The 15,330-nt window shown below is 48.3% G+C and overlaps 1 protein-coding gene across 2 annotated transcripts in view; it reads left to right on the top strand.

Annotated features, from left to right (window-relative positions):
• The first annotated feature begins 10,329 nt into the window (after window positions 1-10,329).
• Window positions 10,330-15,330, top strand: part of RAPGEFL1 (Rap guanine nucleotide exchange factor like 1) — a 260,579-nt gene continuing 255,578 nt past the window's right edge. Inside the window, exons 1-2 of one of the 2 annotated variants that reach the window (XM_078645531.1) lie at window positions 10,374-11,274; window positions 11,374-13,399. In XM_078645531.1, coding sequence (XP_078501657.1) covers window positions 13,036-13,399 — 364 coding nt within the window. In that variant the 5' untranslated portion in view covers window positions 10,374-11,274; window positions 11,374-13,035. Of the gene's footprint in view, window positions 13,400-15,330 lie in introns of both variants that reach the window. The other variant, XM_078645530.1, reaches the window with a different exon arrangement.

Below are 15,330 nucleotides of genomic sequence, written 5' to 3'. Positions count from 1 at the left end.
CATCTGTTAAAAGAAACCCAATAACCAAAGCCGTCCCCCTGTGGTTAATACCAAACTCTTCTCGCGTGGGTACACTCACTGTATCCTCAAACACTCCCATGTGCAAACCTTGGCCTGAAACTAACTGAACAGGACTCGCATCGGAGCGCTACACTAATCAAGGTCCAGTAACAACTGGGCTCGGGGTCCAGTCAGAGCTGGCGGGGGAGGGGGTATATGGACGACTGCATCTAGGCCTCCCCTGCCTGGGGGCGTTGATCTACCGGATAGACAGCTGCCCCGCCCGCCTCCCTCTACGTCAGGCTGCAGACGGCTGGAAAATCCACTTATTCCGTTGTTGTTTTTATCTTTGCACTTTGAGGTGTTTCCTCCGTCAGTCCAGCTGCTGGGAATCGTGAGTTGTTGAGCGTGCAGCAAGGGTGGGGGCCGTGGGGCCTTGGGTGCAGCCCCTCCCAGGACAGGTGAGCCGTGTGCGCGGCACTTCCGGCAACCAAGCAAACACTGAGAGAGGCAGAGGAGGTTCAACCGCACCACGCCAGATAGACACACGAACAGAGGGCAGAGACAAGCAGACAGTACCCACAGAGGAGGCCAGGCAGAGACCGACGCTGACGTCCGCCGAAACTGCCCCCAATCAGACACTCAACCCCTTTGTCCGTCCCAGGGGGAGAGAAGGGGTGGGGGAAGGCTAGGACCTATGGTAATAAAGACCAGTGCTTGAAATGCGAATATAAAAAGAGCATGTTCTCTTTGTCCGAGTGTACCCGTTTGCTGCTCAGAGGTGCTGGTACTCACCCTCCCATTCAAAAGTACTGCATTCCTTTGAAGAGTGCAGGTCATCTCCCTTTCAAATGGAAGAAGAGCCGGCACTGAGTTCCTGATAGGACCTGCCCATTTAAAGCACTGAATTTCATGTAATCACAGACGTTGCTTTCAGCCCTGGGATTTAAATCCATAAATCAATGGTATGAAGCGTGTCAGTGACTCAATGGACGCAAACGTGGACTAGAATACCCAGAATGAACATGGCTGCCATATTACAGCCCAGGACTAAAACAGTGACATGAAGCGAGGTGGCCTCCTGAGCCCCCACACTGAGAACAGTGAAGGACTGCTGGCCCAAACTCTGGGGGCAGCTCCGTGGAGCCCTCCCTCTTGTTCCCAGGGTCCCTCGCTGGGTTGCTGGGGGGACCTCCATTGACTGCAAGCTGTGCTTCTGGAATGTTCTGTGAGCAGGCCTTCCCGACTATCAGCTGACACAGCTTCAATGGGTTCAGACTCCATGGATTGGCTCGCCCTCAGGTGACGCCAGCACAATAGTGCTTCCCATGTGAGAAAAGCTTTCCATCCACTGGTACGATTAACTGACCCGTGAGGTGCGTAGGCCGCCCCAAGATCTGTCTTTGCTGAAAGTCCCCAGCACCAATTATAAGTTACTCTTTCCAATGCACTGCCCTATTTCTCACCCTATTCCTCTATCATTATATCCTCTACCTTCACTATCTCATTCATCCCAAATCCCATACCACTACTATGATTCCCTACTCTACCACTCCTGTCATCATCTCATACCTGTTTTCCTATTCTGAACCCCCAAACAAGCCTTTCTAAACCCTTCGCTCAGACTCTTCCCCCTCCACCTCCCTTTTACTCATCCCAAGCCTCCTCCTACTGCTATAAGCTACAAAACAAACAAACAAAAATTCTAAATCCTTCCCTCTTCAATCCCCCCACTATCCTTTTCAATCCAAAAAACTGACAAACATATCCACCGCTCAAATTACTTTCATATTTCACTATACTAATTCGCCACTAAACCGTTATGGGTTCCGGAGTAGCATGCTACTCGCTGAAAATGCGCATCAACACCTCATCGGGGTAGCAACCACTATACAAATGCAAACCTTTTTTCCCTCCTCTATCCCTCTGCTATCCTTCTCAATTCAAATAACTGGCTAACATATCCACCACTCAAATTACTTTCATATTTCACTATATAATTCACCACTGATCCTTTATGGGTTCCGGAGAGGTGTGCTACTTGCTGAAAAAGCGCTTCAACGCCTCCTCAGGGGTAATGAGGGCTATATAAATGGAACTACAATACAATACAATACAATCTTATAGGGATGATATGTTATATTACTGGGTATGTGTATTTAAAGCTCTGCGTTTGCCAACTACTTAGCTTCTTGGCACTTAGTGGAGATTCTCCATGATTGAACCTAAACGGTGGAACTAACTACCTTTTCATGATTGGACCTAAATTGTGGCACCAACTACCCTCTCATTTGACCGCATCCCTTTGCATTTTTTTTTTTTTGCTGGACAAAAGCTGTAAGGTTGGTATTTTATTAACTCCTGCTCGCAAGCTGCGTGCTGCCCCACGGTGAGATTGTTTCCCCCCTGGAATTACCCGCGTGTCCCACCCCTGGATACAGGTCGGTGTGTGGTGCACACGTGTTAATAAATATTCGGTTGTAAAACAGACAGACGGACAGCCTCCGCAGAGGCAGACAGCCGGACAGAGGACCAGGGCATGCCCTGCAGAGATAAGGAGTGAGATAACCTCCCGTGGTGCCATCAATGAGACAGGCAGACGGACAGATGGCCTGACCGAGTCGGGGGCAGCCCACGCAGAGACAGGGGGTCTGGAGAGTGTCACTGTCCTATTTACTGAAGGGCCAGAGATGCGCCCTGTGGAATAGGACAGTGCTCGGGGACAGGAGGGGTGCTGCTGCTGCTGTCAACAGAAACGCAAAACTGCTTATGTATGGAGGACACACACAAGTATTGGAAAAACGTTTCCTCTACATCTATGCATTTATTATATACCTTTTAATGCAGAAAATAATAGTGTTCAGTTAAACATCGTGTATTCGAGTTGTTTGACCCACGGAAGTGTCAAACTTTACTGTTTGTCCACGGATTTTTGGGCGCCTCGGGTAGTTTAAAACACATGTAGCGAAGCATTATTTCATCTAAGTGCAGCTTCAAAAAGCCACGGTCAATATGTTTTTGTAAATATCCCCCAGATGAAGGATCCAGGGTCGGAAGTACATTTTGGATGTCATAAATTTACGTGGAACGAAAATAATCATTCATATATCCAGCAATGATCAAAGAACAGAATTAGCATTATAATGCATGAAAAAGATATTGAATGCATCTAGGGTGCACGGGACGAGAGACCTGTTTCATAGCTCACTGATGGCATTGCTGTCAAGACTGGGAGGCATTAACATGTCAAATTTCATTTTTAAACTCTATCACTTTTAATAAATGCTTCTCAATGCAGTGATGAAAACTGATGTTCTAAGGTAAATCCCAATGTTAAAGAATAACACTTTTTATTTTTTATTTTGAAGAGACTTTATTATATTTAAAATATATATTTTGTATATCATATAGGTTACATGATTTATATGCCAAACATTTGCGTGGTGTGGCTAGTGCATTGACTCTTAGAACCAAGCCAGGCCCTTGCCTCTGATTTTCCAGCTAATTTGTTGGTCGCCCACTTCTAGTTGTACACTGTTAGTATTTGGCAACTTTATCTTGTATCTCACTCTTTTCACTTCGCCTTCTCTCCCCAACTATTTCCCTCCTTCCTAATCGTGGTCTGCTGCCGAGCCAAGACTTCTGCTAGCCCTGGGCTAGGGGCCTTCTGGAAGCATCCAGACCAATGCCCCTTACTCCACTCAGGACCTCTCCCAAGAGCTGCCCCAGCCCCCCTGGTCATCTGGGTTGCACCATGTCACTTGTTGGGAAATATCAGGCGCACACCCTCCTAGCATTATTGACTGGCACACGCCCCAGCTTTTAAAGACACAGGGCAGTCAACACTGTGTCTCTGATGTCAAAAACAGACGGGCAGAAAGAGGGGCGTGGACACACTAAAAGGTGGAAGGGGAAGCATCGCATGCCATGTGTATTTGTAAAGGCCGCGTTTACCCATGAGCATCTTGGCACTTAATAACAAATGTATATTGTTACCCAACTCAATGGTACACATTTTATTGACCTCAGAAGGATGAATGGCTGAGTGGACCTGTCAGGATTTGAAGCTGTGACCATGAGGTCAAACATAGGCCCCTACAGTGGACGCATTAGTCCACTAAGCCACCACACCCGTTCCTATGCAGACACGGGCAAAGGGCTCGTCTACATAGCTAGCAAAATGAGAGAGAGAAACGGACAGCAGGTTTTGCTGGGATAGAAGGTGCACCTCTTCCAATAGAGTTTTCTATTTAGGTAACAGACCTGGCTAGAACAGGGTCTTCTGGGACAGGTAGTACTGCTCAGGAGGGAGAAACTGGTGCTGGGAGATCTGGGGCTAAAGAGAACAGACACCACAGGCTTCCGTCAAATAAGTGACATATTCCTCTTCTGAGCAGGCACAAGGTATGTGGGGGAAATTGTTCTCATTGCAAGCAGAGGTGTGATCAGAGGGACTATTTCAACGATAGTTTTTTTTATTATGGCCAGAAAGGTGGTGGGCCACAGAAGATGCCCAAATCATCCCTAAAACTCACATATAAATACTCCAGAACCATCATTGGAAGACCTATGTTCATAAACCAGATGGACAGAAGCAAACTGCTCTTCTCTGCCATTACAGTTCTATCTTCTCATTGGCCGAAGGATGATGCCACCAGATACTGAACACAGGTCTTTATGAAGTAAGAGCAGGCTCTGCCAATAAGGACATGGAAGGAGGGTGGGGGAGATGAGAGGTGCTCTCTCTGAAAGAGGAAATGTGATGGGTCCTGGCTGACAACCCTGGGTGTACATATGTGCTGTAGGCTGACTAAGCTGGCTTTGAGCACGTGCATCTTTTACGGGAGAAGAGCACAGTAGGTTTCTGTGGGATATGCTGGTGCCTCAGAATAACTGGAGCAAAACGTGTAGATGTGTAACCTGTATCCACCAGACATTGCGATAACTAATCCCACCCTTCAATAGACAAAGAGGACAATGGCCTTCAATCGAGTAGCCAACCAGGCTTTGAGGGATCTAAGCTCATTAGGCTTGGTCAGTGCTAGGTCAAAACCTCAACATCGCTTGGTGGATGCTTCCTCAAACTCTGATGCCTCAGTCCTCTTAGAAGGCCAAATACCGATGGAAATGAGTAACCACGCTCTGCTGTCCTTCAGCTCCATGTCCAGGTAGGATCCACAGAAGAGGCCACGAAGGATGTCTGACTGTAGACATTATTAAAAGGGGCTGTATCCTGCCTTTCATGGGTATCTGTTCATCAGTGGCCATGATTCTAAGAGCCCAGTTCCTGTCACTGCACCCCCCCTAAAGTGTGCCATCAAAAACATGGCAACCCATCTCCATAGATTCACATGGCGTGCCCGTGAAGACAAGAATCCTCCAACACCTGACTTCTACCTACTTCCCACTTCAGTTCCTTTCTGTCATCTCCTGCTCCCACCCTATATTTCGATCAGAAACATATGTACAGTTACTGTTAACGTACTCACTGCAGTCAGTGAGACATTCGCATTTTGGACAAAACACCTCTCTAGCTACAAGCTCCTTCCTCATTCCCTCTGTCTTGTCCCCTACTATTCTGTCTCCTCGTTTCCATCTCTCTAGTCCTGCTTGGCACTAAGAGGCAGCCTTAAGATAGCATAAAGGGATAAATCAATAACCAATAAGACACATCATTTACTGTAAACCAACTGGGAGCACAAATACAGCTTATGCACTTGCGTCACAAGTATATGTAGGAGCCACATCTGGTAACCCGGCATGACAGAATACGCAACCACGGCACCAGGGCTCTTGTGTTCCATATCAGGAGTACCTCAGTCAACCAGTCCTGGTTTTTCTATGCCAATTAGTACAAAACATGCAAAGGAGAATCCTGAATGGTTCCATGCTTCATTCTTGGGTGAACTAACAACAATTGGTTAATCTCAGAATCCTCTTTTTTCCCCATTAATTTCAGGTTATTCATTTCAAGAAAACCAATGTAAATTTCAGCTGTTTCTTCTTTTTTTTATAGGATGCAACCCCATGCCTTTAAGTTTTATACCTTTCATCATTCTCTGTGCCTGGTTCACAAGGCTTAGCATCGTAACGTTCCGCTCCGCTCTGCTTGTAACACATATTTTTGCACTACTCGCCGTCTTGGATCCAGAGACCCTTCCTCATCTCATTGGATCATTGATCCCCATTACTCTTGCTCCCGTGCAGAGGGTCGGGCTGTCGCTGTTCTGGCATCCAGACACTGGAACTCTCTTCCGCATTATCTTCGTGACTCTTCTTCCCTTTCGCAACGCCTTGAATTCCTTGCTGTTTTCTGTTTCGTCGTGTAATCGTCTTGTTCGCTGATCATGCTCTTTTTGCCATTTATTTATTTTATTTATTAAAACACTTATAAAGCGCGAACGAAGGCCCTAGGGCATCTCGGCGCTGAGATTTCTGCAATGTATAACCACCCCCATGGTTTCCCTCCAGCGCAGGACAACTTTATAGGTAATCACCAATTCTATAAAACTTATAAATATTCATATACTTATAAACTTATAAATAATTTCATATTTTGTATATTTACTTTTAATCTCTCCATAAGCCACTTTCCTTAAACATATCATTCCTGTTTTCTTCTAAACCCTCCCTTCCCATCTGTTGTATCCTGCCTGCAGCGTAGCCGTAACATTTTAGCGGTTTCCCATTTTTTGTCTTCAATACTTTTCTTCTACCCTATATTATTATCCTAAGATTTGTGTCCCCTAATACAAAAATCAAAAAGACATCACATTTTGGGCTTTAAGAGTGGCGCATGCCAGACATTGGAAAACATTATAGCTCTGCAGGGGGTTAAATTGTTCCCCCTGTAAAGAAATAATTCATGTAAAAAAATTCACTCTGACAGACAAATAGCGGAATGAAGTATACTATTCAACTAAGATCCCTACAGGGAAACTAATATTATGCACTTTGACACTGTACTCTGTGTTAGCACCATCGGATTAAATATCTTCTGCACATTTGATTTTATTCTGGGTTTTTTCTGAAGCGCCACAAACCACTTAGGAGCAGCCTCACAGCTCTTTGGATCAGAAATCAATGCTTAGTTTGAGCCGGTGGTTTTCGGGTACTCAGCACCGGCACTTAATTGTCAACACCGCCACTTATGACAGTCAGTACTATGGTGATGCAGACTCTCTAATTTAGAGTTGAGTACAACAAGAAATGCTTATTAATTCAAGATCCATAAAAATGACTATTACCAGTGCTCAAGCCATTGTTTTGAATAGTCACAGTTTTAGGAGTGCGATGGTTAATAGTTGTGTTGGTATTGTCATGAGCAGCGCTGGCCGGAGCAATAGCTGGTGCAAGCAGAAGTGGCCTCCTGGTGAGGGCACGACACTTAGTTTTATTTTTTACGAATTAAGCACTTAATCAGATGAAGATCTAGATAATAAGGGGAAGTCAGCCAGTAATGATATATCAAGCGATGGAATCCATCTAAGGTGTAAGCTGGCAAAGAAGTTGGTGTAGCCTTGGAGAAGAGTCAACAAGTATGAAGTAAAGAGGAAGGAAGGGGAAGTAGCCCATTTAAGGTGTGTAACTTACTGGGAATGGAGGGGCACGGTCACACTTCCATCGAGCACAGCCTACAAACAGCCCCAGAATCTCTCCACCCAGTTGTTGATAATAAGTACATCACCGACTCCATAACTAGCCATGGATAGGGAGCAAAAACATGCAAGATCTGTCTACATATCTGGAAAAGATTAACTGCGGCCCAGCATTGCCATGGCCTAGGAAGATCAAAGGTCACTCACCTTCAAGCAGAAAATGTGGTTTAATGTCATCTCTTGCAGAAAATGCCCTTCTGGCAAGTGTTCAGGCAAGACGCAACAAGTACTGAGATCCTGCCTGTGCATCACCGCTGTGTGCAGCGGTGTGATTCTGACAGACACCCATCCTTCCCCGCAGGACGCGGTCTGGATGACCTGTTGGTGGAGATCTGTGGAGGTGATTTTGTAAGCACCTTGGACCTACAATCTGCAAGTTTGCACCTTTACGCAGTGCTTAATTTGTAAAAGAATAAGTTCTGCAAACTTTTGCTCAGAAGCCTACGGAAGTCGCTATTGTATGTCAGTGTGCCAAATACTTGAATCCACCTCATACCACTTTAATCCACCACCAGACACTCCCTACCCCTTTATTTCACTCTTAGGGGTTACTGCTTTCTCCATTTGTCATAGTTTTTCCATCCTTCTCCTCCTCCGTTCTCCCCCACCCCTATGTGTATTTTTCTCTCTCTTGCTCTGGGTCAAAGTCTCAATAGGTAAAATAGGTGCTGGTCCCTAATAAAGAGTGCTGGTGGGCCCCAACTGGAACCACTGGCTGAAATTAAGCACTGTTTACTGGACAGTTTTTGTTCGAACTTTAAAAAAAACTTTGTGACCGCAAACAGGTTAAATAGGACTGGTGCTCTTAAGACAATGAGTGTAGCTTTTTGTTGTCTACTTAGGCCTCGTAAGCGATGCATAATCTGAATTCAGAGGCGCAACTAGAGCCAAATTTTGGGGCGGTGGGGGGTGCTACTAAATATATTTTAGGGGGGGGGGGGGGCAGTTCTTCCAGCAATAGTTATAGTGGGGATGCAGGGGCTCTAAGAAGGGGAAAACACAACAAAGTCTCGTAAACAAGTAAATGGTCTTTTAAAGACCTGTAAAGTACTCCGGTGCAGCTCTGTGTGCCCGGGAAGCTGTCTCAGCCCGGGCTGACACACACGACGGGGGGAGGAAGTGGCTGAAGCCCTTTCATCCCTATGGGCGTAAAGTAAAAGTAAAGTAAAGTCCACATTTGTAAAGCGCACAATCACCCGTAAGGGTCTCTAGGCGCTGGGGGCCGTCTGGAAGATTAAGCGAGCTATTGCCCAGAGTCACATGGTGCTGGGCTAACCTGCCGCCGGAGCCGGGGATCGAACCGTGGTCCCCAGATTCCAGCGTCAGTCGCCCTGGCCGCGGCACGCCTGCCTGAGTTCTATGGCATGGTTAGCCCGAGAGCCACATCTAGATATTCCTTCACACTTAGGGCGTTGCAGTGAAGAAAACAAAAAGATCATGAGTGGAATGCTAACATTAATCCCAGCCACTGACTGATGCCCACCTGTGGTGGACAAAAAAAGATGGACTGGAATGCAGCCCGGAGTAATTCGCACTGGTTGAGATTAACTCAAACATCCCCCCTATACTTTTTTTGATTTCCTCATTTTGATGCCCTAAGCGCGTCCAGTATGCCCAGCCGTGGGGCTCCTGCACCTTGTGCCAGTGCACACAACTCAGGCTATACCTCGTCGATGAGGCCAAAACTGCTATGGGGCTGCTTGTTTTTTCATTCCGAGGAGACCAGGCTGGGCAGTTTGGTCTGGACAGTTACTTTTGGAGCAGGACCAAGGCTGAATATGCATATGGCTGGTTCCTGTCTGAGGTGTCACGGTTGGCGACAATGTGAGAGTAATTACCAGTTGCTGAGATTAATCCCAGCCTTCCATACATCACCTTTTTGTTTTCCTCAGTGCAACAAGCAGAGAAGTCTCCTTCTCAACACTCGGAAACTGTTTCAGTTCCTCCACGGTTGCATGAAGGCCTGTGGAAATGCTTCAGTCAACAAACCTTGATTCTGTTGTGCAACAGAACAGAATAGAGACAGGTGCGAACAAGGTGTGAAAAAATATGAACATATGTGGAGAGGCTGGAGTACTGAACAGAGGCAGGACAGTGAGGGGACACAAGCTGCATACGTGTCAGAGGAGAGACAGACGCGCGGGGAGATGAGAAGCGGTATGATGGGAGACATGAGTTGGAAGAGACGGAAGGGGTGAGGAGTGAAAGAGAAATGGTTGAAAAGAGACAGGAGGCGTGAAAGGGACAAGTGGAAAGTGAAGAAAAATGGCGGAGGAACGTGGAAAATTGGAAGACAGAAGGAGGAAAAGTCAGGAGGCGTGAGTGGAAATAGGTGTCCTGAGAAGAGACAAGTGGGGTGTGCAATGAAGGATCCGGGGGAGTAACGAGAGACAGGAGAATTGAGGAGAGACGGAAAGAGTGGCGGAAAAATTGCAGACAGACGTTGAAGGGAGACAGAAAAAAACCATCTAGATGTCGGGGATACAGGTGAGGCGAGACGGGAGAGGTGATAACAGACAGGAGGAAGGACGAAAATAAAGAGGAGGGCGCCGAGGGTAGGGGAAGTGACTGGGAGATTAGGAGGGAGAGGAGAGGGGCGGAGACAGGGCGTGCGTGCGGGAGAGGGGAGGGAGGCGGAGGGGCGGAGCTGCGACTGGCGGCGAGAGGCGCTCACACAGGCCGGGGAGGAGAGACAGGAGGCCGGGCAGCACATGCCCTCGGTCCCCGTGAGCAGGCACCGAAAGGAGGAGCTCGTGGAGAGAGAACTGCACCGGGAGCAGGAGCGTCAGGAGCACCGCACCGGGAGCAGGAGCAACGCACCGGGAGCAGGAGCGCCGGGAGCACCGGGAGCAGGAGCACAGCACCGGGGACAGGAGCGCCGGGATCGGGAGCACCGCACCAGGAGCACAGCACCGGGAACAGGAGCACCAGCGCCGTGAGCACCGTCCACAGGAGGAGCCGCAGCACCGGTAGCACTGGAGCCCGAGAGATCGGCGGGGGAGGCCCGAGCCAGGCTGCCAGGACCCTCTCACACCTGAAACATGGAGTCGGAGGCCAGCTTGTCTCCCCCGCACACTGCACATCAGGCCCCCCTGTCCTGCAACCTACTGCCCCCGGTACTGCACTCTAGCGCTCCCTGCCCTGCACCCTGGGCGCATCGGCGCTGCATCTAAGGACCCCGAGCTCCACTGCACCCACGGAGCACCCTGCACACGAGAGTGTCTGCATAGCACTGCATGGCAACTGCAATTCGCCGGAGTTCGCGTCCTCCCCTGGACCGCCTCCGTGACCCCCACTTCGCCCTGTGCACCCTGATTTATTTCATGGAAATCCCTGTGTGATCCTGCGTCGTCTCTTGACTCCGCCCCCTGCAGAGCAGATCGCAAGGCCTGGAAGCCCCCATGCAATCTACTTGATCCACATATTCAACATCCTGCCATAGGCCCCACCACTGAGCATCCGAGCTCCCACCTGTGCAGCAAAACCTCGCCCACGTGCACAGCCCCGCCCCCTCCTGTATCACCCAGGAACCCCCGTGCACCGCAGGAGTATCCCCCCGCACCGATTCCCAGTTTTCCCCGCACATCACCCTGGCCCTCCGCTGCACAGCATCCCAGCCCTTCCCTGCATAGCATCCCAGCCCTTCCCTGCATCCCAGCCCTTCCCCTGCATCCCAGCCCTTCCCCTGCATCCCAGCCCTTCCCCTGCATCCCAGCCCTTCCCCTGCATCCCAGCCCTTCCCCTGCATCCCAGCCCTTCCCCAGCACCCTAGCCCTCCCCAGCATCAGCATCTCAGCCTTCCCAAGGCTCAGCATCTCAGCCTCCCCCAGAATCAGCCCACCCAACCTCACCTGCAGAGTGTACTTGCTTCCCCGCGCCCTTAACCATCAAGCCCCGTGTTTAACCATATTACTGTAACCTCACAACACCCGCCAAAACCTATCTTAGCACACCCTTCAGCTCGTATGACGCTTTGCCGAGTCACAATATGACCCTGTTTTAAACACCAATATGACCCTGTCTTAGCCCCCCCCCCCCGTCCCCCTGCCGGCACAGTCCCTTAGGCCCTTCGTTTGCACAGCCCCCTAGGCGCACTCGGCTTGCACAGCCCCCTAGGTGCCCTCCGCACAGCTCCTACGCTCCTCACTGGCACCGTCCCTTTCCATCTCCATTGCACAGTTTCTTAGATTCCCTCATTTGCACAGGCTCCTCCCTTGCACGCCCCTTTACACCCCCGCACTGTCCCTCACATTCCCCTGCATGCACAGTCCCCTGTATTCCCTCACTTGCACACCCCTCTACGTCTGATCACATGCAACCCCTCAGGCTGCTCCCTTGCACAGCTCCACGCTCCTTTGCACTGCTCCACGCTCCCTTGCACTGCTCCTAGGGCACTGTGGCCACTGCCGGATGTAACCTGCCCAGGCCTTCTTGCTGCGTTCTCAGTTCTGCAGCGCCACAGGTCTCACCTTGCTCTTCACCTTGACGCCTTTATCTCCCCTCAAACTGCCCCCAAAGTGTCACTTGCATCACCCATAGTCTCATATTGCTCAGTCCACAAGTCCCCTCTTACACAGCCCCCGAAATCCCCTCGCACAACTTCCTAGGCCTCTTTCCTGTTATGGAGTCACTGCACTTCTATTCACTGCACTCTCACCTTTTGCACCACCCGCTAGGACCCACGTTCACAACTGGCTAAACCCTCCCCTTGCACAGACTCTCTGTGAGCCCACTGATCATCCCCCGAGACTACCCCGCAATTCCTGGCACATTCCCCTTGCCCCATACTCCACCACAGCTTCGTAGTCGCGGGGTCTCCATAGGGTGTTCAAAGTGGAAAGGAACCCTCTCACATCCATGTAGTCCTTCTCTGAATTGGCGCTTCCTCTCTGCTCTGTCCTTCTTCTGGATGGTGATGCTAGCCTGGCATCCCTGCCTGGCTGGTTTTGCTTCCCACACTCATTAGTTTCCCTAGGTGCACGTGCTTTTTTTTACCTTTCTGCACTTGATTCAACATTGACCTTCTAGAAGCGCAACAGTTCTGTGGACTAGCAGACCAGTTTGTCCTGGAGACAGCACAGCATCTATAGATCTGGCGCATATTTAGAGGGTTACCATCAGACTTTACTGGAGTTGGATCCTAACCACCGTGGCACCTGTCTGTTCTCTTGAACTTAGTACTGGTTCTTCAGCAGTTCATCATCTCTTAAGGTTCTTGAGCTCCATAAAGTGTTGTAAAGTTTGATAATGGGAGTTCTGGAGAGCATCACCTAGAGGCACTAGCTCATTCAACTTGTGGGGTTCAGAATTTGATGTTCGTTTCTTACCTGGATTCCATGGCTTAATTTTCCACCCTGGCCATCCCACTCAAAGGGCCATGAAGCCACTTGAGAAGTTTCTGAAGAAGCAGACTTCGCACTTGGCAGGAGGTGGCATGGCCGGGGCCCGGTCACTGCAGAGACGCCAGAGTGTGTCCCGCATTCTTCCCGCCTTCCTGAAGGAGCCCATGCCACCGGACCATGCTGATGTTTTCGCTGACGAACCGGGGCCAGAGGCAGCGGATGGGCGCTGGCTGGAGTTGCCCGATGTGCTCAGATCCCCATCATCAGACGAGCTGTCCCCTTGTGAGCCACTGACCCCTTCTGGAAGTCCCCCATTACTCCTGCCAGACACCCCGGAGGCGCTGCTGGGCCGTGCCCTGGAGCAGCTTCTGGGGGCCGCCCGTCATAGCCCCACTGCAGGTAAGTGATCTAAGAAAGGGAATGGGATTGCTCTAGTTGTAGGATCAGGAGGGACAGAGTTATGATGAATATTTACTTTGTGTGTGTGTGTATAACTGAGAGCTGGCAGTACCAGCACACCTTGAGAACCTCTCTCTATTAGAGTTGTGCTTCTTTCTGTCAGAATGGCCGCCCTGGGGCAAGTTCTAGGAGTGCAGCATTTACTCTGCAGTGCAAAATACTTCTGCATCTCATTCACAGCTACACTGCAGTCTTTGCACATGGAATTTCTGGCAACTGGCCTTCATGCTTTGTTTGCACTTTGACCGTTCTCTTTGGTAGACCTCTGAACAAACTCAACAAACATATATCCAATTATCAACAAATTTTCATAAAATATCCTCACACTGCCCATCACTCACCAAACCTAACAAATGAAGCCTGACTCAACTCTGCAATGGAATCCTTGAGTGATCAGGAGGAGATGCAGAATATGAAATTCATAGAAAAATTGCGCCTTGAGGTATTATTTTATCTTATTAAGTCTTTTTATCACATGTCATATATATGTACAATCACTCCAAAGAACATCAGAAAACGTGGTATTTCAATTCAGAACTTTATATCATATCTGAAATCAATATATTTATTTAAGTTTTTTTATAAATAAGGCCACACAAAAACACTACTACATTCAGTATATTCCCAGTAGTGTGTTACACCGTTGGTATAATATGTACAAACCATATATACACATAAAATGCTACTGTAAATACAGTCAGCTCAGTCCATCACTTTCTTTTTTAACAAATCCTGTTGTTGGTGATTCCTAACCCAAAACGGTGCCTGGGCGTCGACGTTTCGGTCTTTACTGTATAAATCACACCAAGATGTGGATATTCTCTAGCGCCTAGTTTCAATTGGAGGATTTTAGCTTCTCTGAAATAATTATTTTGTATAATAACTTACAATTTACGATTGAGTATAGCAATGAGCGGATACATTTCCTAGATTTACAAGTAATCAATGACAATGGTAGTCTAGTGGTTAATCTATACACGAAGCCTACATCTCGCAACACTCTGTTGAAATACTCTAGTCATCACCCCAGGAACTTAAGGGATAATCTCCCCTTTGGCCAGTTTTTAAGAATTAAACGTAACTGTACACGAAAAGAGGATTATTTCAGAGAAGCTAAAATCCTCCAATTGAAACTAGGCGCTAGAGAATATCCACACAGAATGGTCAAACGGGCCCTTAAGCGGGCTTGGTATTATGACCGTGCAGCACTATTGACTGAGAATAAAGCCAAAGAGAAGGCTGAAAACACAATAGCATGTGTCACTACCTTTGGTACAGAGTCTAGCCAAATCAAAAAGATTATATCCAAGAACTGGCATCTAATACAGAAATTGGAACCACAATTGAGCTTTCCCCGTTTTGCTTTTAAGAGAGGCAGGAATTTACGGGATCATTTGGTTAAAACATACAGGGAACCATGTGTGAACACTATCCAGAACCAATGGGGATTGGCCCCTATTGTGGGACATTACCCTTGTGGACAATGTGCTGTATGTGATACCACTGCAATGACAAAATCCTGTATTCTGAATGGTAAACAAGTAATGCTGCAACATCATTCAAATTGTGTGACAAGGAATGTCATTTACTGTATCGAATGCCCGTGTGGCTTGATGTATATTGGAAAGACCACACAGGAAATTAGAAAGAGAATATCACAACACCAATCACGAATTAGGTGTAGGGTACTGACAGCACCATTAGTAGAGCATTACATTCAGAAGTCACATGGTCCTAAAGACATGAAGTGGTTTGTGCTGGAAGTGGTAAAGGGCTCAAAAAGAAGGACCAATGTGGATCGTCTGCTGACATTAAAAGAGAACAAATGGATATGGACGAGTAGAACAGTGGAACACGGATTGAATCAATTT

This window comes from Lissotriton helveticus, chromosome 5_1, assembly GCF_964261635.1.
Source record: "Lissotriton helveticus chromosome 5_1, aLisHel1.1, whole genome shotgun sequence".
NCBI lineage: Eukaryota > Metazoa > Chordata > Amphibia > Caudata > Salamandridae > Lissotriton > Lissotriton helveticus.
This window is presented reverse-complemented; position numbering and strand designations above follow the sequence as displayed.